The sequence below is a fragment of the Erythrolamprus reginae genome, chromosome 2 (assembly GCF_031021105.1).
Source record: "Erythrolamprus reginae isolate rEryReg1 chromosome 2, rEryReg1.hap1, whole genome shotgun sequence".
NCBI classification, from domain to species: domain Eukaryota; kingdom Metazoa; phylum Chordata; class Lepidosauria; order Squamata; family Dipsadidae; genus Erythrolamprus; species Erythrolamprus reginae.
Window position 1 is genome coordinate 316,471,027 of NC_091951.1, and position 25,022 is coordinate 316,496,048.

The 25,022-nt window shown below is 40.8% G+C and overlaps 1 protein-coding gene across 2 annotated transcripts in view; it reads right to left on the reverse strand.

Moving 5' to 3' along the window:
* Window positions 1–24,303, reverse strand: part of AP3B1 (adaptor related protein complex 3 subunit beta 1) — a 187,579-nt gene extending 163,276 nt beyond the window's left edge. Inside the window, exon 1 of one of the 2 annotated variants that reach the window (XM_070743219.1) lies at window positions 24,018–24,303. In XM_070743219.1, coding sequence (XP_070599320.1) covers window positions 24,018–24,154 — 137 coding nt within the window. In that variant the 5' untranslated portion in view covers window positions 24,155–24,303. The remainder of the gene's footprint in view (window positions 1–24,017) is intronic. The other variant, XM_070743220.1, reaches the window with a different exon arrangement.
* Between the last annotated feature and the right edge of the window lie 719 nt (window positions 24,304–25,022).

Here is a 25,022-nt window from a genome sequence, read left to right on the forward strand (position 1 = left end):
TTTTAATTTCTAATATTGCTTATGGGATCTACGAGGCCATACAGAGGCATTTCTATAAAGGTGCCAAATTTTGACATTTTGTTTGCAACGTCACCATTCCTTTGAGGATGGGATAAAACTTCAGAAAGGAACCTTGTATGTGCTAAAGGAAGAACCATGGATGTTTCTGACCCATTAAAAAATCAAACAAATGTTTTTCTTTTGATCTTTCCAAATAATGTAAAGCAATGAACTGCAAATACCTATTTTATCTTGAATGCAAGCTGACCAAAAATTATGAACATTTAGATAAATTCCAATAGCTGAGACTACTTTTCAGCCCTGCATTGCAACAGACTTACCTAGAAACAATGTTCTGGTATTCTAACTACACTTAGGCAAAATCTTGACAAACTATTGTAACATAACTTTATATAGATTGTTATGCCGGGCTTCACGTCACGAGCCCCAATTAAGTCAGAAATGTAAATTCAAACACACACACTGTTGTAAAGTAAACAGAAAGTTGGTTTATCAAAACAAAAGTATTGTACGCACGCACTTTAAACAGCCAAAGTGCTCTTCCACAAACGACAAGCCTAGAATGCTACAAAAAACAAAAACAAAACAGAGCAGATAAAGGCAGTGGTGAAGGCGTCACAGCCACCTCCCTTCAAGAGTCCACAAAATGTACTCAACTGTGAAATATCCAAAAAGTCTTTGTAAGTCCTGGAACAGTCCAAATCAAACAACACTCGTCCTTCTCCAAATGGATAATCTCCCACACACGCTCTCAGCAATGCTGGCAATTTATCAGCAACCCCATTAGCCTAATTGCCCCAGCCATAGGTGTTCTCCCTTATCTTCTATAATACTTGCGCAGTTGTTCACTTCTCGTCATAAACCTGCGCCTGCGAGCATCTATTAATCCATCTTCCTCTGAGTCTGATGATGACTTACTAATGGGGTCATTAGCTAATGGGCTGCCTGCATCTACCTCACCATCCGATTCTGCTTCACTCCTAGAGTCTGCCCTTGACACAGAATCTTCACTGTCTGAAGCTGTTGGCAGTAAAACCAGTCTCTGAGAACTTGAGGATTCTCCCAAACCAACATCCACAGTCCTTGGAGCAGGAGCTGTCCCAGAGCCAACCACAACATAGATAAACTTCTATTATTAATTTAAAAAATGCAACATGGGTGGGGCAAAACATCTGGGAGTTCACACCATTAATATGACATATGTTGATGCATAATTTTGAAATGTGATTCAGGTTCTAATTCAATTGATCTTTACATCATCAGATGATTGGCATCTTGCTATTTAAAGGGTTGCCTTTATCTCTGTATCAGAATAATTTCAAAAGCTTTGCTTATTGCATAAAGGAAGATAATATTGACAGAAATATATGAGACCTGTTACCAAATGATAAGAGATGAAACACATTTTAAGTCCACAACAGAGAAATATAAAATGGGAGAGAAGCTATTAGGTAGAACAATCACACTTGAAAGATACTGTTATTAAAACCACTCTCAAAAAAGCAGCATTACCTTTCTTGCGGAGATTATTTTCTGGTTTGGTTTATCTGGTGCAACTAACATGTTCAGTATATACATTATTAAACAGAGAGGCATGAGATCAAACACTTTACTAGTGGCCTGAAATTTAAGGCACTCTATAAGCAAGGCTCATATTTTAAAAGCCATTTGGAATTGTAACAATTCCTTTTTTGATGGATCTCTCAATGGTAGTTGCTGTGCGATTGTCAGCCAATATCAATATCAACTTTATTTGATTAGTCAATCGACCATATCAAAGCGAGGAAAAGGACCACATCGGTCATCATAAAACTGTGACTGGTTAAAATACAATAAAATTGCCTAAAATAGAGGTAATTTGAATAAATAATAAGTTAAAATGCAGTATAATATGCTAAAATTGAGTAGTAAAGCATGAGAATATAACTCGTGCAAAGGATTATATTAAACAAATCTAAGATACTGATATAAAATATTCTTAAGTGAGTTCATCTCCTTTGCATGCCACCCCAATATGTTCTATAAAACGTATTCTCATCTGAACAGCCCTGACTATAAACTTAGCGGTTCTAGAAACTACATATATATTTGTACCCTGAAGAAAATATGATAATTGTTTATTACAGTCCCAGTGTATGATTTTTGTCAAGTAGGGGCTGTAAATACTGAGGTCTTACTGAGGAGTAGAGTTTACAATTGAGTAGCACATGTGCAATGTCTTCTATTTCTGGTGCACTGCAAATGCATGTTCTCTCAAAATATGGTACTTGGTGGAATCGTCCATATTTGACCATAGAATCTAGCTGCTCAAATGTTGCTCTAGTGATTGTCAGCCTTTCAATGGAGGCAAGAAAAAGGCATAACAGGGATGCTCTGCATTATTGTAAGCTGCAATGACAGAATCTTAAAGGCTGTAAGAGCTTCTCTTTGCCCCTTCTTGTAGTAAACAACATTATAGGAAGGCTATTTTGACTTTTCTTCTTCTCTGAGCAATCTTTTCCAAAATCTCATTTTAACAATTTGCTTATTCTAGGTCTCCAGGTTTAAGTTACTTTATAATAATTAAGAAAAGCTAATAAATCATGGCCCTCAATATAGGAGAATTCAGGTTTATTATGTGTACATACAGCGAGCAAAAAGGCTGCTTCAAAAAGGTTTCTTTAACCTTTTAAAACCAGGTGCACAATTTAATCTCCAGATGCACAATGTTCTCCAGGCTAAACAAATGGAGCCCAGAGTTTAGCCTTCAATTCAATATATTTATAAAAGAACTGAATAGCAAAGAGTAAAAAAGGCACATTGCCTTTTAATAATATAATGAAATACAGAGTTAATTAAAATGATAGAAATGTTTCATGAAAAATGCCAGTTAAAGAAATCCATTATAATACTGAGTGAAAATTTGCCTTGAGATCCATTTGATGCTCTATTAATGTAAGATAAATACATATTTTCTGTAAAATCATTTATTAGTTATAGCGATACTTCCTACAGCAAATGAACCAGTTTTATCATTCTAAATAAATTTTGCTTCAAAATATGCTGCAATATGAGCATGTGCAAAACCTATTCAGAAGCTTTATAATTATAAGACTCTAATTTTCTCCTTATATATAGCTATTTGAGCGACATCTTGTGGTATAATTCTGTACTGCTGTATCATACATTAATCGCATTAGCAAACTTGATTTCACGTTATCTATGAAATTTCTACCTAACAATCCAATAAATGTAGAAATTCATAAATGTGGATCCATTAATAAACACCAAACAACCACAGTGAAAAGCAGCAAGGCCCACCAAAAATCTACAAAAATAAAGTACCGTACTTTCAGTAACATATCTATCCATGGCAGTTTTCCTAAACTTTGAATACCACACCAAAATGATTCATTCTAGAATCTATTTGCTATGTTAAGCAACAGAGATATCTGAAGAAAGGCCTTCAAGGAAACAGAGCTACTTTTCTAGGCAGATTCATTTTATTTTTTTTAATTATCAAGAGTAATCAGAAAAGAAAACTGAACTTGGTAAAAAATTTTGAAGACATGAACAGTAAATAGTATGATCTACTTTCCGGGTTCCAGTCAAAGTCTTGGCTGCTAAATTCTGAATCAGCTGACGTTATTCCAATGAGAAAACGATCTAAAATACAGATTATCTATACTAAAATAAAATTGAGGCCGAAGGGCAATGTACACTTTATCTTATGTAATATGCCAACAGCTACACTTAAAAAATGAAGCTGGCTGGAGAAAAATATGAGCTAAAATTTGAAACTGGATGTACTTATTAAAGTTAACATTTTCCAGGGAAGATACATGTGTTCAATCTGTGTAATATAAATAAATTCCAAAATATACTTCTGAAGTTTAATTTTTTAAATAAAATCATTCATAAGACAATGAAGAGGAGATACCTCCAGAATACAAGCTTTTGATCAAAATGAAACATCATCCCTTACATGCATGAATGTGACTTCAAGATGCATAGAGAAGAGATGGATTTGTAATAACTTTTGTTTTTCTGCTTCCCACTTCCAGTCCTCACAGCCACCCACAAAGATTAAGAGTTTGTACTAGAATGAGGTGACCCAGAACTTATCCTTCCTTTATCTATGGAAAAGCACTACAGTAATACCTCGTCTTATGAACTTAATTGGTTCCCGGAGGAGGTTTGTAAGGTGAAACAATGTTTCCCATAGGAAACAATGTAAAGTCAATTAATGCGTGCAAGAAACCCCCCTCCTTCCTGCAAAAATGGCGCTCCGCTGGCCGCCGCCGCACGGCTTTCGCTTTTTGAAACAGTCAGGGGGCTTCTTGGCGTCCTCCCAAACCCGAATGCCAAACCCAAACTTTTGCCGAACTTCCAAGTTCGGCGTTCGGGAGGTTGCCGAGAAGCCCCACCGCCCGGATGTCGCCTTTTAAAACAGCTGGGGGGCTTCTCGGCGTTCTCCTGAATGCCGAACCCGGAAGTTCGGCAAAAGTTCGGGTTCGGCGTTCGGGTTCAGGAGGACGCTGAGAAGCCACGCCGAAATGTGGACTCCAGGAAGGACGTCTTCGTGACGTCCAAGCTCCGCCCATGGAATTCCCTATTGGGATTCCCCACCTCCGTTTGAGCCTCACGACCGGCCCGACAGCTCCACGGCTCTTTTGCAAAGCTGACAGCCAGGCGGCGGAGCTTCTCAGCGTCCTCCTGAACCCGAACGCCGAACCCGAACTTTTGATAAACTTCTGGGTTCGGCGTTCAGGAGAACGCCGAGAAGCCCCCCCAGCTGTTTCAAAAGGCGACAGCCGGGCGGCGGGGCTTCTCGGCGGCCTCCCGAATGCCGAACAGTTTATCAAAAGTTCAGGTTTGGCGTTTGGGTTCAGGAGGATGCCGAGAAGCTCCCCGGCTGTTTCAAAAGGCAACAGTCAGGTGGCGAGGCTTTTCAGCGGCCACCCAAACCCGAACTTTTGCCAAACTTCCGGGTTTGGCGTTCGGGCGGCGGATTCGTAAGACGGAAATAATTCGGAAGAAGAGGCAAAAAATTTCCAAACCCCGGGTTCATATCTCGGAAAGTTTGTATGATGAGGTACCACTGTATATGGTTTTGACTCAGACATTCCTTCTTCGTTCAGACTATTTCACAATATAGTTTCACAATTGTTGTGCATGGGATAAAACAAAAAGAGTTCCCTCTGTAAACTGCTTTGCGTTTTTGAAAGAAAGGCGTGACACAAGTCAAATAATAAAGTAATCAATCCATACAGGATCACTGTAAAGTCTCACCATGCAAAACTTACATTATTATAGAGCATTAATTATGGAAACTGAATCAGGATATCTGGGGAAAATCATGTAAAACAAAGCTGCAGAAAAATACTATCAGTTATCAGCTAGACATAGACTAACCCAAGTCAAGAACATGCCATTTTAAGGAAAACAAGATAAATTCAGCTATGCCAGATAAAGCAGTGTTTCCCAACCTTAGCAACTTGAAGATATCTGGGCTTCAACTCCCAGAATTCCCCAGCCAGCATTTTCTGGCTGGGGAATTCTGGGAGTTGAAGTCCAGATATCTTCAAGTTGCCAAGGTTGGGAAACACTGAGATAAAGGACATTCCAAAGTTAGCAGAGAATTCAAAGAACTGAACGGTATTACTTATTGAAAAAAGCTCTTTTTTTTCTTTTTTGCCAAATTACATTTGAAAAAATCTGCACTTACTAAATCTGTTCTACACAGGTTCTCTTTGAAGAGTATTCAGAAGCTTCAGCTGGAGTAAAATGAGGCAGTGGGTGTACACTGGAATGGATCATATCATACCTCTGCTCCACAAGCTGCTTTAGTTGCCAGTTTGCTTCCAAGTTCAATTAAATGTGCTACTTTTGATTTCTAAAGCCCTGGATGTCTTTGCAGTCACTTTGGAACAGGGGTCACCAACCTCTTGGGCCGCAGTGACCACTGAATTCATAATTTTAAATCCCACAGACCACTAATATGATTTTTTTAAGGTAAACAATATTTAGTGCAATACAAAAAATGCAAAAAAAAATTCTGCAGAGCACCAACATTTTCTCCCGGACCACCAGTAGCCCACAGACCATTGGTTGGTGACCACAAGATGGCTTTATTATGTCCCCACCTTTTCCGGCACTGTTTCCTCCAAGGAGATTCCTAGAGAGGCCCAACAGAGGCTTCTCCCTGCCTTTTCCCTCACAGGAGATTCCTAGAGAGGCCCCACGGAGACTTCTCCCTGCCTTTTCCAGTTACAGTTTCAGAGGCTCAGGTTTGTAAGTGGTAAATGGTTCTTGAGAAGAGGCAAAAATATCTTGAACACCCGGTTCTTATCTAGAAAAGTTTGTAAGTAGAGGCATTCTTAGGTAGATGTACCACTGTACTGCTCTTAAATTAAAATGATATATAGAAAATATCCCCCCATTTTGGTGGAGGGGCATGAATGTTGTTTGCTGGTGGGCACTTTGAGCATTGAGCACACTGTTATGTGTTGTGTGAATGTTTTACTGTTATATTGTTATTCTAAAAATCAATAAAAAATTTAAAAAAATTTAAAGATATTTTCTTGGGGTTTTCAGGGTTTTAAACAGACAGCTGATGGTCATCTTTCAGAAAGGTTGTACCAGTTCCGACCCTTAGCAAATAATTGGACTATATAACCTTTAGTCTATATAACTATATAAAGAGCAGGTAGAGTGCTGTACTGCAGGCCACTGAAGCTGACTGTAGATCTGAAGGTCAGCAATTCAAATCTCATCACCGGCTCAAGGTTGACTCAGCCTTCCATCCTTCTGAGGTGGGTAAAATGAGGACCCGGATTGTGGTGGCAATATGCTAGCTCTGTTAAAAAGTGCTATTGCTAACATGTTGTAAGCCACCCTGAGTCTAAGGAGAAGGGCGGCATAAAAATCAAATAAATAAATAATAAATAAACCTCTATAGTTCCACCCAATTCATGAATTCTTTTCTGCAAAAACATTCTCTACTACCACATGGAACAGCTAGTGTGGAGAACTTCAGTGTAAAATTCCCCAAAGTGATATGATACAGCTACTATGCCATTCAGAGGAAGAATTGCAGTATTATAATACCTTATTAGCAATCGGTCAGCCAGTTAACAGATTGAGAGTTAATCATAAGTAACAAATGACAATAGATTAGAAATACAAGTTAATATGCAAACCTACTTGTTATTTTTCTTGTGATCATCAGTGCTTGAAAGAAAGAAATAGGTCCAAAGTTTATACAGGTATTTTTAACAACAGTTGAAAAAAACCCACTTTCCAGTCTATTTAGAGATCATTTTGAGGGTGTGCTTGAAAAGTACAGTGGTCCCTCGCTATACCGCGCTTCACCTACTGCGGCTTCACTTTATCGCGGGTTTTCAAGAAATATTAATGAGAAAAATCATTCGCGGATCTTCGCTGGTTCACGGGTTTCTGAGGAAGTCGATCGGCAGATTTAAACAGCCCGTGGAACTCGATTGGCAGGTTTTTCAAAAAAAAATTATCTAAAATTGTAAATACTGTATTTAAATACTGTATCTAAAATAAATCCTGTGTGGGAAGGGTTTATAAACACTTAAAACAATGAAAACTTACCAAACAATTACAATATACATATTTAAATAAGTACTATCAGTCGATAAATTCCCCATCGCGGATTTCACCTATCGCGGCCGGGTCTGGAATGTAACACCAGCGATAGGTGAGGTCTTACTGTATATCCATAATGTACTTTTGGAATTCAGACAAGATTCCAGATGGTAGAATATCCCATTTCTGAGTATAATAACGGGGATGAAAGACACACGTGATTTTTGAAGCACAATGGTATCTCTTATTCCAATGCTGATATACAGTGATCCCTCGGTTAGCGCGGGGGTTACGTTCCAAGACCTCCCGCGCTAACCGATTTCCGCGTTATACTGGATGCGGAAGTAAAAAACCTTCTGCGCATGCGCGCCCTGGCCGCACATGCGCAGAAGGTGGAGCGACGCAAATTCGGAGGCTGGCAATGCAATGGTGATTTTTCCGGGCTCCTTGCCGCTACCCCCCCGCCCGCCCGATTCGCCCCGCTCACCGTCATTCTTAAAAGCTCTGAAGGATGAAAGGAATGGAGAATTGCCAGAGCGCCATGAGAACAACAAACTGGAGGATGTGGATGGTGAACCGCGGGCCGCCTCGCCTACGCTCTCCGGACTGGCGGCGGCTGAAAGAGAGTCCAACCCGAGGGGCGCCGGGGCCGAGAAGCGGCGACGCGGGCTGGCCGGCCCGAGGCGCCTCGACCCCGCGTCCTCCCCTCTGCTTTCCGCGGCGTTTGGTCTCGCCCGCGCCTCCGCTCCCTGCCATGTTGGATTGCACGGCCGGCGCCGGGGAGAAGTTGCAAGTTTAGTGCCTGTCGGGAGAGCGGGCGGAAGGCGCGAGGATTTCCCGGCTGGCTCGCGCGGGAGCCCCCTTCAGGAGTTGCTGCCGCCGCTCCGCAACCCGCTCGCGGCGCCCCCTCAGGTCGCCGCCCCGATGCGGCCGCAGTAAAGCGCGGGGGAGGCAGGCTGCTGCGCCGCCACCCTCCAGGAGACGCGGGGCCCGACCCCCCCAACCGCCCCCAGGCGAGCTTAAGAGAGGCAGCGGCGGAAACAACAGCCAGCAGCAACAGCAGCAGCCCCCGCCGCCGCGGAGGGTCTCCAACGTGGGCTCCCTGCTGCTCCCCCCTCGGCTCCCCCCCTTACCAGCCCCGCCGCGGAAGGCTCCATTCTGTTCCCTGCCGGCCCGATTGAGCGGCCGGCGGTCTCCATTCAGGGAACAGAAAAAAAAAAAATTTTTTTTTAAAAAAATTTTTTTTTTAAAATAATATTTTAATATTTTATTTTTTAAATAATATTTTTTGAAAAACCGCGTTGCAGCGTTTCGCGCTAATCGAGAACGCGCAAGTCGAGGGACCACTGTAATCTAAAATAAATGTTTGTGGAGATTCTCAGTCATCCAGGTCATGGTTGTCCCAAAGGTCTTTTTTCAAGGAGGAAACTGGACTTTCTTGATTTTTTTCTTTGAAGACGTTTCACTTCTCATCAAAGAAACCTCTTCAGCTCTGACTGGATGGTGGGCAATGCAAAGAATATAAATCCTTCCATTCCCCACCATCCAGTCACAGCTCCCCCCCCCAAAAAAAAGTTTGTATCTCCATACAAAGCATATAATTTGTAGAATTCACCACCATAAAATTCAAATCGATGTTTTAAAAGGAATTAGAAACATAGAAACATAGAAGTCTGACGGCAGAAAAAGACCTCATGGTCCATCTAGTCTGCCCTTATACTATTTTCTGTATTTTATCTTAGGATGGATATATGTTTATCCCAGGCATGTTTAAGGTCAGTTACTGTGGATTTATCCACCACGTCTGCTGGAAGTTTGTTCCAAGGATCTACTACTCTTTCAGTGAAATAATATTTTCTCATGTTGCTTTTGATCTTTCCCCCAACTAACTTCAGATTGTGTCCCCTTGTTCTTGTGTTCACTTTCCTATTAAAAACACTTCCCTCCTGGACCTTATTTAACCCTTTAACATATTTAAATGTTTCGATCAGGTCCCCCCTTTTCCTTCTGTCCTCCAGACTATACAGATTGAGTTCATTAAGTCTTTCCTGATACGTTTTATGCTTAAGACCTTCCACCATTCTTGTAGCCCGTCTTTGGACCCGTTCAATTTTGTCAATATCTTTTTGTAGGTGAGGTCTCCAGAACTGAACACAGTATTCCAAATGGGGTCTCACCAGCACTCTATATAGCGGGATCATAATCTCCCTCTTCCTGCTTTTTATACCTCTAGCTATGCAGCCAAGCATCCTACTTGCTTTCCCTACCGCCTGACTGCACTGTTCACCCATTTTGAGACTGTCTGAAATCACTACCCCTAAATCCTTCTCTTCTGAAGTTTTTGCTAACACAGAACTGCCAATACAATACTCACATTGAGGATTCCTTTTCCCCAAGTGCATTATTTTACATTTGGAAAATTGGAAGACAAGTCTTATCTAGCGCTGTTATTCTTGAGACACATACATGTAGTCTAGAGAAAATGTGACTCAAAAATATCAGTTGTGGAAAGAGATTACTTCTCCATTTTGTGAACACTAGAGAAATAACTAGAAGGATAATCTGAGAGGTATTATTCTGGACTAAGAAGGGCCCTGGCACAATCCAGCAAGGCTTGCCATATGCTCTTACACTTTTATAACACTTATGAATAATGGTGGGATCAAATTAAATTTGTCTGCTACATCCTAACTATTAGGCTATGCTAGCTCTGTGTCCAAGCTTTCATACATTGGCTGTGTTTATACAGGACAATAAACAAATCAATTTTAGGTGTAGGTTGAATTTCTACAACATAAACTCCACATGTGTATAAAATCTATGTAAATGTTATATTGAATATTGAAACAACAATGGAGGTAATACAAGAATACAACTACTTACAAGCCCAAAATATATAACTTGTAGCATTCAAGACTTGACAATCTTAATTGTCTATGACTTTTGTCTTTAAATGAGAAGTAATAGAAACTGGGAGATACAGTAACATTTATACTACTACAGATCCATTACTCTTCCACTAAGTGGCTTTATTCTACAGTATTTCATTTTACTACAAGCTTGTCTAAGCCACATATTTTATTCTCATGCCACCTGTCAGATCACAACCAAGAATTTTTTTTGCTGGTTTTATGCTACCTATTATGTCACAGACTGAGCATCCGATAACACTATGTGGATTTAATAGCTCAAAACTCATTTTGGACTTATTTTATAGAATACTTCATCCAAACCATTCATCTTTCCTGGCTCAAATATTTAATGAAACTGGCATAACTCTATAGCAGCAGGCACATTGCCACTCTAACAGATGGGCTTAAACTGTAGTCATGCCAATGAAGCAATATATGCATGAAATTTAAATATTAAATCTGGAGTTCTCTGCAATAAATTCACCCATTTACTTCCACTCTTTCCAAGTCTTTTGAATGGAATATGCTGATTCAACATTAAATCATTCCAGAATTATATAAATGCTTTATGTAAATAAACAATTTCTGCATTAATCTGCAATATTCTTCTACACAGAAATATCAAGATTATATAAGATCAACATATCCAATGAATTTCCATGAAAAAGTCCTTTGTAAAAATCCAAAGAAAGATCAATATCATCTACATTTCTCAGTTAAAAATAGCCCTACAAATTTGTAAACATATTGAAGAGGAATCCATTCTAAAGATGCATATGGCTGAATTCTATTATTCTTTCACTAACTGGAACATTTGTAAATTTAAGTAAGCACAAGCTCAAGAACAGCGGTCTCTAAACTACGGCCCGCGGGACGGATGCGGCCCACTGAGCCCATTTATCCGGCCTGCGTGTGACTTCCAGCCATTAAGAGTCCGTTGCTGGGGGGGAGACCATGACGGTCTGGAGACTGCTATCGGGGCAGCAGGGGCCCGCTGACATCAAGCCCTGCACCTGCCAGCAAAGCCGGCTGCCCAGGGAAGCAGCGTGCTTTTCAAATGTGTACTTTTCAAACACGCTGCTTCCCCGGGCAGCCAGCTTTGCTCGGCAGCGCCGGGCTTGACATCAGCGGGCCCCTGCTGCCCCGACAGCAATCTCCCAACCGCAGTGCTCGCCTTGTGCCACGGGGATGGGGGGGGGGGGCGCTTGCAAGCCAATCTTTTGAGGCATTTGGAACTATAAACAGGAGTGAATAGAAACCCTGTTCTCTTTGATCCTCTGGATCTATTTCAATAGCCTGGATATGGAATCTCATAGATGGAACATGGGAGACCAGAGAATGGAGAAAGAACCTTGGTGGGGTAGAGAGGAACTCCAGAGAGAGACCAGATTTTATAGTCTCTCGAACCCAAGTGTCTGAAGTGGACTCTTCCCATTGGTCAGCGAAATGGGCCAACCGACTCCCGAAGGGAAACTCAGGTGTGCACTTACTGAGGGCGTCAGGCAGAATGACCTCCTCCTCCTCGAAGGGGCATCTAGCTCTAAATGGGCGTTCCTCTCTAGTCTGTCTTGTCAAGGTTTGAAACGTTGGCCATAGAATCCTTGTGACCTCTGGAAGTAGGCATCTGTGCGGTAAGGCTGTCACCTGGGGTATGGCACTGGTTGGTAGTCAAAGTGTCTGGTGACCACTGGGAGAATCTTCCTGTGCTCTCTTGTCTCTGTCAGCAGCGGATCTAAACACTTGCCAAAGAAATGTTCCCCTTTATAGCATGATATGGCTAACTTCCACTTATGATGGTCATCCGCCTCACCAATGGTTAATTGTCACCATTGTTCCTAACAATCTGGATGTGAATCTAGCCATGGTCAAAGATGCATCTGCTGTGATCTGAGCTGCTGCAATCAACTTATTGATGTCCTGGCAAGAGTGGCTTTCTGCAGGTGATGCCTTCTCCTGCCACTGTCATAGCCAGATTAATGAAGATCTCGCAAAGAAGGACGTCATGGTGGCTGCACGGATGGCCCAGGCGGATGACTGATGAGCCTGTTGGAGGGACAGTTCTGTTTGGAGATCCTCTGGCTGTAGGGATTCTGCTGGGTCACCTGGTACACCGGCCACAGTGTGGAGAGCGACCATTGAAGTGTCAACCGCTGGAACTTGAAGAATCTTCGACAGGTCTGGAGCCACATTATATAGCCGTTTCTCCATAGCAGATGGATTAGGATCTGCACCAGTGTTGGACCACTGACGGGCAATGAGATCCACAAACATTTTGGGGGAAGGGATTACCTCCTGGGCCATTGGCTGTTCACAAAACAGCGGATCTGTCTTGTCCCGAGATTTGTTGGAATCAGGTTCCAGAGAAGGTGGTGCCAAGCCTGCTGCTATCTGGACCTTGTGGAGTAATGGTCGGAAAAGATGAATTGGAAATTCATCCAATTCTGTTGATTCACCTGGCTCGTGAGGGGTATATTCTTGTTGTCGTGCCTTAGGGGCATGGCACTGTCAATTGTGAGTATTGTGCCCTAGGAGCATAGCACGCTGCTGACCAGGAAGCGTGCAACTTCACTGGGATGATCAGCAGCTTCAATGAACTCAATATAGCTACTGACTGTGTAATAATGAAATTAGTGCTTTTTACTTTACTTTATAAAATTAGTAGTAGTAGCAGTACATAGTAGTATTGTTATTTATTTATGTATTGTTGTAGTGTAGGCTAACAGAATGGCTAGCTGTGCTATGAGGCAGGTCGATATGCTAGCTTCCAGTCAGGTCAGGCCCCATTCAATCGCTAATGCCACCTTCTCAGTAATGAGGCCAACTGAGGCCTGTTTGCAGTTCTAATTGCTGAAAAAAATGGCTACTGCAAACTCGTGGCCGATGGTGGAGGGAGTGGGGAGGAGCTGGTCTGCCTTGCGCTGAGCTGTGAGCCACGCAGAAATTCAGAGGGCTCTGGCTTCCCCCAACTAAATCAAAGCAGTCTCATATCTATCGCTGCACGCTTATTTTGTCACCTGGGAAGATCAGCACGGATCCAAAATGTCGGGCATCACACTACTCACCAGCTGAGGCAATTAGTGTTGCTGCCAGCAATCTGTTTGCCGATCAAACCTCCCAATTCACAAATTTAAACAAGCATGTCTTTCAGAGAAAAGCCCCCGAGAACCCCCTGGGACCGAACAAGGGAGGGGTGAGAATTGATACTGGAACGACCCCTCTGCCCCTCCTCCTTACCACACGTGGTGCAGACACCTCCCCAATTAATCAGGGTGGAACAGACTCACGTTAGGGAGACAGTCAAAATTGGGAATTTCTTTCCACTACAGTGTTCCCTCGATTTCCGCGGGGGATGTGTTCCGAGACCACCCGCGAAAGTCGAATTTCCGCGAAGTAGAGATGCGGAAGTAAATACACCATTTTTGGCTATGGACAGTATCCCAAGCCATCCGTTAACACTTTAAACCCCTAAATTACCATTTCCCATTACCTTAACAACCATTTACTCACCAGTAGAGAGAGGGGTGGCATACAAATCCAATAAATTATTATTATTATTATTATTATTATTATTATTATTATTATTATTATTATTACTGGTACTCACCATTGAATAAGACACTTAGTGATCCTGATATTTATAAACATAATAATTTATTAACAATAATTTTTTTTGGTTATTTATTTGCAAAAATTATTAGTTTGGCGATGATGTATGACGTCATCGGGCGGGAAAAACCGTGGTATAGGCTATTCGCAAAGTTTGAACCCGCGAAAATCGAGGGAACACTGTCATACTATCAGACACATAAACACCTCAAATAGTAAGAGCTGTAGCACAACGATCCAAGAGGACCGACTGAGAAAATGAAACTGGAGCAAGGAGGAGCAACAGCAACATCACTGGAAGCTCAGTCCAATCACCGAGCAGACAGGATTAACCCATGCATGGCTGCTATATGCACCATGAGGGAGAACTTTGTCTTTTATTTTTGCCCTATCTCCAAATTTTGACATTTGACTAAATACTATATTCATAGTTTAATCTACTGAACAGATAAGCATGATACACTCTATATGGGGCTCCACTTCAAAACAGTACTGTACGTAAAATCAGCTACTGCAGAATTGAGTGTCAAGACTACTATCTAGTTGTTGAAAACAGCTCATATAACACAAATCTTGGATATATTACAATAATTTCCAATTCTTCCTTGTCAAACTTGGTAGTTCCCACTGTAAAATTACCTCCTCCCATATTAATTTTCTTCTAATTTGAAATCATCATAGGTCCTGCCTTTCCAGATTGGTTAAATTAATGGTTGCAGCTTTTAAAAAGACCCTATTAGGACACTTTGTTCATAGAGAGAAATGAGCTTCATCATTATGCTGCATTCAGAATATCAAACTTTAAGAATTTGTTTACACTGCCATCAAAATATTATATATTGCCACTAGTGCTTTGTGGAAAGACAGCTATAAGCATAAACAAAAATAAGGAAAAATCATTTTATTATGAAGAAATAAAAAAGAATGAAAAAAGCATGTGCTCACAGAGCTTAATCAAGATGGCCATCTGCTGGAGTAACAGTTCTAATAAACTCTTTTTTATTTACAGTGGCATATACAAACTTTTATATAAAATCAAATTGTTTCTTTAAAAAAATATCAAAATTACACACATATATTCCCACAGATTTTATAACCAAATAACTTAGACAAAGAATTATTTTGGGCTATTTTAAAAATATCAGAATCATAAAGTTCATGGTGACCAAATTACACATTATTTTTTATCCTGCCTTTATCAAGAAGGCAAATACAGTGATACTTCATCTTACAAACGCCTCGTCATACGAACTTTTCGAGATACAAACCCGGGGTTTAAGATTTTTCTGCCTCTTCTTACAAACTATTTTCACCTTACAAACCCACCGCTGCTGCTGGGATGCCCTGCCTCCGGACTTCCGTTCCCAGCGAAGCACCCGTTTTTGCGCTGCTGCGATTCCCCTGAGGCTCCCCCCTCCATGAGAAACCCCACCTCCGGACTTCCGTGTTTTTGCAATGCTGCATGGGAATCCCAGCAGGGGAATGCCAGCATCGCACAAACGGGCGCTTCGCTGGCAACAGAAGTCCGAAGGTGGGGTTTCCCAGCGAGAGGAGCCTCATGGAAATCGCAGCATCGCAAAAACACAGAAGTCCGGAGGTGGGGTTTCCCATGCAGGGGAGCCTCAGGGGAATCCCAGCAGCGCAAAAACAGGCGCTTCAGCTGGCAAAAGGGATGAATTTTGGACTTGCACGCAGTAATCACTTTTCCATTGATTCCTATGGGAAACATTGTTTCATTTTACAAACCTTTCACCTTAAGAACCTCATCCCGGAACCAATTAAGTTTGTAAGACAAGGTATCACTGTATAACTAATACCTTTCCTCCTATTTTTTCCACAATAACAACCATGTGATGTGAGTTGGCCCATCTTTCATGTGCAAGGAATGACTAGAACTCATGGTTTCCCAAGTTCCAGTCTGGTGCTTTAATCACTAGACCAGTGATGGTGAACCTATGAATGCCACAATATTTTGGAAGACATAATAGTCATTGATATGACCACTATTCTTCAAAACATATCCGCTTCCCGCAGGATTTGGAGAGGCTGCGTAAGATTGGAGTGTTCTTCCCCAGGACCTCAGAAAGTCAAGAGAATGGGTTGTGTGAGAACGGGGGTGGCCTCCAGAACTTTCCAACATTGCACAAGAAGAGAACATACTTCCATGCAGTTTTCAGAGGCTGCAGAGGCAAGTAGCCTCAGATAGACCACAAGAGCTTCTTAATAGGAAGAAAGCATTGCCTGAAAGCAGTGCATGGCAAATTTGGGAGAATGTTAGGCTCTAGCATGGTTGGGGGTCATGTGACTGAGTGGGTGTGAGTGACATCGAATTGGCCATGCCCACACAGTGTTTTGCTTTCTATGGGAAATGGGTCCAAGTGGTTCTTTGAGTGTTTAAGATTGCCAAGCCTTTCACTAGATTAACCTGGCTCTAAGGATTCTAGGGAATCCCCAAAGCTACTGAAAAAAAATTCCGTTACAGCAAGACATCTGAACTTTTACTTCTGAGCTCATAGTTCTGCAGCACTCATTATAGAATTCTGCCAAATGAACAAGCAGTATTAGTTATTAATAAAACTAATTGTTTTCTTGATACAGCTGGGTAAATTCTGTCAATTAAAATATTTGTTAGAAGTAAATCTAACATAAATCTAAGTAAATTGTTCAATTTACTTTAAACTCTGATCAAAACAGAATGTCTTCATCTCAATAAGACTGATATTTGGAAAGTGGAATATTTTTATCCCAGAATGATCTCATTCACAATCAATGTTCTATTTCCTTGTGTAACATGGGGCTCTAAATTACTAAAATGCCAAAAACTATTTTAACTAAGTTTGTTGCTACTCTGAATTTATTGGTGCATCATATCTATGGTGCAACATATTAACTATAACTTTTATAAAGGAGACTTAGAACCCGGTCGCCTGCTTTTAGGCCAGCACCTTAACTACTACATGAAACTCTAAACACCTCTTTTATACATGCATTGCAGTCTCCAAGCATTAGAAGTTTTTTTTAAAAAAAACTAATAGATTGGAGGAATTAAATACTGTCATGTGAGGTTAAAAAAAAATCCACAAAATTAATTTCTCAAAAGAATAATTCCCTCATATAAATTCATTAATAATGAATGGATGTCAGTCACAAATCTAAGGCTACATTTATCTAACATCTTAGCAGATAGCAGCACTTGACTATCCTTATCAGGGCTTAAAAGAATACTGCAGGGATTAAACCACAATGAAAGAGTAGCAAAGGACTCTAGAGATATATACTAGACTGACAAGTTAGAAGAACATCCTGTATTATTGCCAAATAAAATTCATAAGCCTATCCATGAAGTCATAGATATGAAAATGTGAATTCAGCTGGAAAGAAATTCAGAAACACCATTATTTATGTAAACAGATACCCCTGAATTCCACACAAATCTTCCAAAAATAATTTTAAAACCCAGAAAAATTATAAGCAGACTGAAATTTAGTGCCTTGCCAATTTCTCTACTTTTCCCACTTAAATTGCAAAATTCAGCAGAAACTAGCCTTGGAGACTTGCTCATCATTCCTGACTCTAGGGGGCGGTGTTTATCTCCATTTCAAAGACGCGAGTTAGCACTGTGCGATGAGGTCTCCGGGATCATGTGGCTGGTATGGCTAAATGCCGAAGGTGCACGGAATGCTGTTACCTTCCCACCAAAGAAAGTCCCTATTTTTCTACTTGCATTTTTACATGCTTTCAAACTGCAGAAGATGGGACAAGTAATGGGAGCTCACTCCGTTACGCAGCACTCGGGATTCGAACTGCTGAACTGCCGACATTTCTGATCGACAAGCTCAGTGTTTTAGCCACTGAGCCACCGCGTACCTTTTAGTATAATCTTACAACATTATAAAGAGCAATATAAATAAAATGAATATATTTTATTGACTCTGGACTGCCATATGTCTGGGATGGTACAGGGCAGTGATGGTGAACCTTTTTTGTCTCGGGGGCCGAAAGAGCGTGGGCGTGTGCTATCACGCATGCGCAAGTTCCCACACCCATAATTAAATGCCTGGGTAGGGCAAAAACAACTTCCTCCGCACCCCGCACCTTGCCCCCCCCCTGAGGCCCAAAACAGGCCGGAAACGGACTGTTTCCCAACTTCTGTGGGCCCATTAGGCTCATGTTTGGCCCTCCCCAGGCTCCAAAGGCTTCCCTAGAGTTGGGGGAAAGTAAATATGCCCTCCCCCATCCTCCCGGAGGCTCTCTGGAAGCCAAAAACACCACCCAGAGTCTCTTTGTAAGCAAAAAAATCAGCTGCCCAGGTCACATATGCACGTTGGAGCTGAGCTATTATTATTATTATTTATCAGATTTGTATGCCGCCCCTCTCCGCAGACTCGGGCAACTGCTTGTGTGTCAGCAGATATGACTTTGTATGACACTTGTGGCACCCATGCCATAGGTTTGCCATCACTGAAAGACTCACATGATTCCTTCTAACACAAACTATAAAAATAAAATATATGCTATAATGTTTTTAAATAATGTAACATTTTGGTGAATTCTTTGAAGTTTTATTATTTGCAGTATGTTACAAAGGAAATAAATGAGAATTGAGGAAGCCGCCTACCGGTTTTCTTATTAGAACTCAATGCTCATTTTTCTACTTCAGCTTTTGACTACACAAAAATTGTTGATAATAATCCTTCATCAATTTGCACTACTGACAAATAAATAATATGAGATTGAATCTTCAGTGACTCAAAATTATTTTATTTATGTAATAATTTCTATCTCAATTTTTAATGCACAGACTCAATTAGCAAAAAATACTATTACAAAAAATACTACATCATAAACATTATTCTGAATTCATTATAATTAAAAGTCACTGGCATATCCTGACGTACGTTTTCACGTTATCTCTACAAACTCGAAAACTTCAGAAACAGATGCTTTGATATAACTGCACTTTCTAGAACACACCAAATTGTAATAATAAATTATGCTTGATATTAAGGGAATAAGAAAACACAACTGCATATTAATAGCACAATTTAAAGAATGCTATAAAGTTCTATTTGATAGTTAAAAGCAATTTAAATAAGACTGTCAATATAAATTATATGCTGAATTAATTCTAACTCTGCATGGAAATGCTTCCTGAGAGATTTGCCAATCAAAACTGTCATTTTGGCACTTGTAGCTGATAATCTTCCAACTCTACTTCTTTCACTGAACCATCAATTTACTCATAATTCTTCTCATATTATCATCTTATCAAAGAAAGTAAAAAAACATTGAAACTGTCAAACTTAATGTAAAATCAGATGGTAGTTTGGTATTCCATGGGAGTTTTTCTAACGATAAAAACAGCTGCTTGTGAAGTAGTGATCTTCATCAAGATATAAAGAAGGAAATGGTTAAATTTATTTTTATGTCATTTTCGAACGAATCTCCCACAACTACAATTTAAAGTAATTTAAAATAAAAGAAACAAAAAATATTAAGAAGCAAACCAGACGATGGAGAGTTTAATCCTATGCCTCCTAGTTCTGTCAAAGTAACTAACCAACTTTTGTCTAAGGGGGGAAAAAATTAATTACATAAGTACTGTACTATTCATATTCAATAGAAATAAATACATAGCATCCATGCCTCTAAGCTATACCACTGTGCTTTGAATAGGGATGAAACAAAGATGAAAGAAAAGATGAAAGAAAAAGAAGATGAAATTTTTTTATAGATTTTAATGCGCATCCAAAGAGACAAAGTTTGTGAACATATAAAATTCTTTCTATAAACTGATAAAAAAGATTATTATAAAATATTTCAATGTTAGCATGGAATAAATTTTGGCAAAGAATGGCAAATATTAGATCTAAAAATTGGTAATTCCCAACATTTAACCTGTGCATACTGACAAATCAGCGATGGATTGCTCCTGGTTCGGACCGGCTCTTAGAACTGGTAGCAGCGACGGGAGGCTCCGCTCACCTGCAACACTTCGGTGCATGCAGTTCATGCTCTCGCAGAAGTGTCATGAGCGAGCGAGCGACATGGTGGCAATCTAATTTAGAACCTACCAGTGTGATAAATATCTTAGTATAATAAAAAGGCTTCTTATTTTTTTAACCCTGAGAATCATGCACAGAATTAAACTGGAGTTGGTCTTAAAAACAAGAGTTTTGTCCTAACACTTAACTGTCACGTCTAGCCCATTTGTAGACAAGACTATGTAGTACACCCCATCTTAAAGTACTATATTTTACATTAATTATGAAAAAATCCATTATATACCAGATTATGAACTACTGTTATATTCACTGTCACAACTAAAACCTTTATAGTAAAAATTATTTAATAAAACTGATATTACAATTACCCATTATTAAAACTATAAAGTAATCAATACAACAAAATAAATTTTAGGGTTACTTGGGAAACTACTGGGAAATTATTAAACTTTACTGGCAAGTCTGAAAAGTTAACAGCAGAATTACCAGATATCAGATTTTAATAAACTATAATCTTTAGAACAGAGGATGGGAACTATGTAATAGAATATAATGAAATAATCTTCATGCTATTATAATTTGTAAGAAATTATTTTACCCCTTTAAGTAAATCAGAAACAAGAGCACATTATAATTGACATTAGCAAATACCAGTACTGTAATAAAAACTAACCAGAGGCTGTCAAGTCTCTTCAAAACTGTCAACCCAACTGGGGGGGGGGGGGGGGAATCAAGTAAGAAACAATCATATGTATGACCTCATCATTTAAATTGTTTTGCACTGTTTTTAGGGGGGGGGGTATATTACATTTTAAGTGTATTTGGTTGTAAGCTGCCCAGAGCCCTTTGGGAATTGGGCAGCATATAATCATACATACATACATACATACATACATACATACATACATACATACTTACTTACTTACTTACTTACTTACTTACTTACTTACTTACTTACTTACTTACTTATTTTTATTTTATTTTGTCAAGTACACATTGGTAGTATACAAGGAAATAACATTGTTTATATGCACAATATTGGTACTAATAGGACCGGGACGGTAGGCACGCTGGTGCACTTATGCATGCCCATACATAATGCCCATACATAAGTGTACACCCATACATAAATAAATCACTATCCAAACTTAACTTCATTTTTCTAATTGTAAATCTTTCCAATTCTCCAATCACATGCATTTTTTAAAAAGAAAATCTTACTCATTCGGCTAACTATCAAGTCATTCCAAAGTGACATTAAGCAACTACAGTAGTTTGGTCTTTCTCTGAACTTTTTTTTAAAATCGTATTTTATATGGAGCAGGAAAAAAAATCAAGAAGCACATGGACAGCCTATTCCATTAAGGATCGAGCAATAATTTATGGAAAGGTGTGATTTCTGTGTTAGCATAGCAAGAGCATTCATCATTAACTCCACCGCACCCCAAACATTAAAAAAAAAAGTTTAAAAAAATCACAGGTAGAAGTGACAGTACAAAACACGAGGGGAAAGTATTCCTAAAACCAAGTTATTATTCCTATATTCAAGTGTTGCACAATTGTCTAGCAATTTATTTATTTATCAGATTTATTTATTAGATTTGTATGCCGCCCCTCTCCGAGGACTCGGAGCGGCTATTCCTGCTTAGCGACCTAATAATAATGATGATGATGATTGTGGAGAAAAAGAAAGTATGTATCATCAACATCGCAATCCCAGGAGACAGCAGAATTGAGGAGAAGCAGCTAGAGAAATTTGCAAAATATGAAGATCTGAAAATTGAGCTGCAACTACTCTGGCATAAACCAGCGAAAGTGGTCCCAGTGGTCCTTGGCACACTGGGCGCAGTGCCAAAGGATCTCAGCAGATATATGAAAACCATCGGAATTGACAAAATCTCCTTCTGTCAACTGCAAAAGGCCACTTTACTGGGATTGGCATACATAATTCGCCGCTACATCACGCAGCCCTAGGTGCTTGGGAAGCGCCCGACTGGTGATGAAATATGAAATCCAGCATAGTTATCTTGTTTGCTGTGTCGTATTGATGATAATAATAACAACAACAACAGAGTTGGAAGGGACCTTAGAGGTCTTCTAGTCCAACCCTCTGCTTGAGTGGAGACCCTCCACCGGTGATGGCGAACCTTTGGCTCGGGTGCCACAGGTGGCACACGGAGCCATATCTGCTGGCACGCCAGCAGTTGCCCTAATTAATCTGCAGTGCACATGTGCGTGCCGGCCAGCTGATTTTTGGCATGTGGAGAGGTTCTGGGAAGGCGTTTTCAGCCTCTGGAAGGCTTCCGGGGGGGGCAGGGGTAAGCCATTTTCGCCCTCGCCAGGCTCCAAGAATGGCTCAAGAGCCTGGGAAGGGTGATAAATGGGCCTACCAGGCTCACCCAAAGCTAAGAAACGTGTGAACGGGGGGGATCACACATGCATGTGCAGGGGGGCATTGAATTATGGGTGTGGGCACTCGCATGGGCACAATAGCGTGCACACATGTGCTTTTGGCACCCGAGGGAAAAAAGGTTCAGCATCACTGCCCTGCACTATTTCATACAAATGGTTATCCAACATCTTAAAAACTCCCAGTGTTGGCGCATTCACAACTTCTGGAGGCAAACTGTTCCACGAATTAATTGTTCCAACTGTCAGGAAATTTCTCCTTAGTTCTAAGTTGCTTCTCTCCTTGTTTAGTTTCCACCCATTGTTTCTTGTTCTACCCTCAGGGGCTTTGGAGAATAGGTTGACTTCTTTGTGGCAACCCCTGAGATATTGGAACGCTGCTATCCTGTCTCCCCTTGCCCTTTCATTAAACCTATCAAATGGGAGAATAGAATAGAATAGAATTTTATTGGCCAAGTGTGATTGGACACACAAGGAATTTGTCTTGGGGCCTATGCTCTCAGCATACATAAAAGAAAAAGATACATCTGTCAAGAATCATGTGGTACAACACTTAATGATTGTCATAGGGGTCAAATAAGCAATGAAGAAACAATCAATATTAATAAAAATCTTAGGATACAAGCAACAAGTTACAGTCATGCAGTCCTACGTGGGAGGAAAAGGATGATAGGAATGATGAGAAATAAACTAGTAGAAATAGAAGTGCAGACTTAGTAAAAGGTCTGACAGTGTTGAGGGAATTATTAGTTTAGTAGAGTGATGGCGCTCGGGGAAAAAACTCTTCTAGTGTCTAATTGAGTTGCAGAGAGCCTCCTTTTTGGAGAAACTGGAGGCGCGAGAGGGGCTGTAATATTGCAGGAAAGCTCAGCAGCCACCTAAAGTGGCCCAGAGCAGCACTTATAATTCCACTTCTCAACACTGTCAAACTTTTTACTAAGTCTGCACTTCTATTTCTACTCACTTTTTCTCATAATTTAGGACTGCATGACTGTTTTTTCTCATCACTTAGGATTGTATGACTGTAACTTGTTGCTTATATCCTAAAATGTCTTATTAATACTGATTGTTTCTTCATTGCTTATTGGACCCCTTTGACAATCATTGTTGTACCACATGATTCTTGACAAATCTATATTTTCTTATAGATCTATTTCTTATAGAGTCTTCAGAGAGGGGCGGCATACAAGTCTAATAAAATTATTATTATTATTATTATTATTATTATTATTATTATTATTATTATCATTGTTGTTGTTATTTTATGTTCACTGAGCGCATATGCACCAAGACAAATTACTTGTGTGTCCAATCACACTTGGCCAATAAAGATTTCTATTCTATTCTATTCTATTCTTTACGGAGAAGGCGTCGCCTGCGCTTCCCGTCGCTGCCTGCAGAGAAGCTAACCTAACAGCCCCCTCCCGCCCCGGTCCGAAGGCTCCCCCGCCTCCGACCGCCTTCTACTTACTTCTTGCCGTCGCTACTGAAGAGCCCGAAGGCCGTCGAAGGAGCGGCGGTGGCTGCAATGGTGGGCGCCGCCTCTTGTCCCACCTCGGGCTGAGCATCCCCGGACTGTTCGTTGTAACTGACGTTGTTGGTCAACATCGTCCCGCCACACCTCGCCGTTCAGCGGTCGGAGTGCCTAACCTGAACCCGTATTTAGCCCGCCCGCCCTTGCAGTTCCCTCGCGCTCCGGCTCTTCCCGGAAGCTGTCGGCGACGAGCTGCGGCCAGAAGCCCTGTCACGTGACTGCCGGGAGAGGCGGGGACCCCAGTCGGCCTATCCGACTTTTTTCTGGGGAGTAGCCCGGCGGCGGCGCCGTTGCCAAGGGAACGGGACCAGGCCGCTCCGCTCTCCCTGTTCCCGTGGATGACACGTCCTCTCGTCACGCGGAAATCTCCGCCGTGGAGCCTCCCGGAGGCGTCCCGGTCACAAGATACCTCGCTGGCTATCAGGTGCCCGCGTGCCACGTAGGCAAAGCTGAGGTACGCTACTCTTGGAGGTAGCGTATTGCAGTGTTTCCCAACCTTGGCAACTTGAAGATATCTGGACTTCAACTCCCAAAATGTTGGCTGGGGAATTCTGGGAGTTGAAGTCCAAATATCTTCAAGTTGCCAAGATCGGGAAACACTGGCGTATAGAAATAATATTATTCTCCGATTCCCAACTTCACACAGTTCGAACTTTAATGAGGGCGTGACAAGTGAAGCAATTTTTGCAGGGTGCAGCCAAAACATTGGCCAAGTTACACTTTAGCCTCTTTTGAGCCAATTCGGACCATGAGGGGCTGCATATAAATCTAATAAATTATTGTAGTTGTTGTTGTTGTTGTTGTTGTTGTTATTATTATTATTATTATTATTATTATTATTATTATATTATGTTGTGCCAAAGCTAAAGTTTCATTTGTGACCAGGATCATAAGCAAATGCAACAGATGCAATAGAAAAACAGTATCTTTACTGCACTAAGA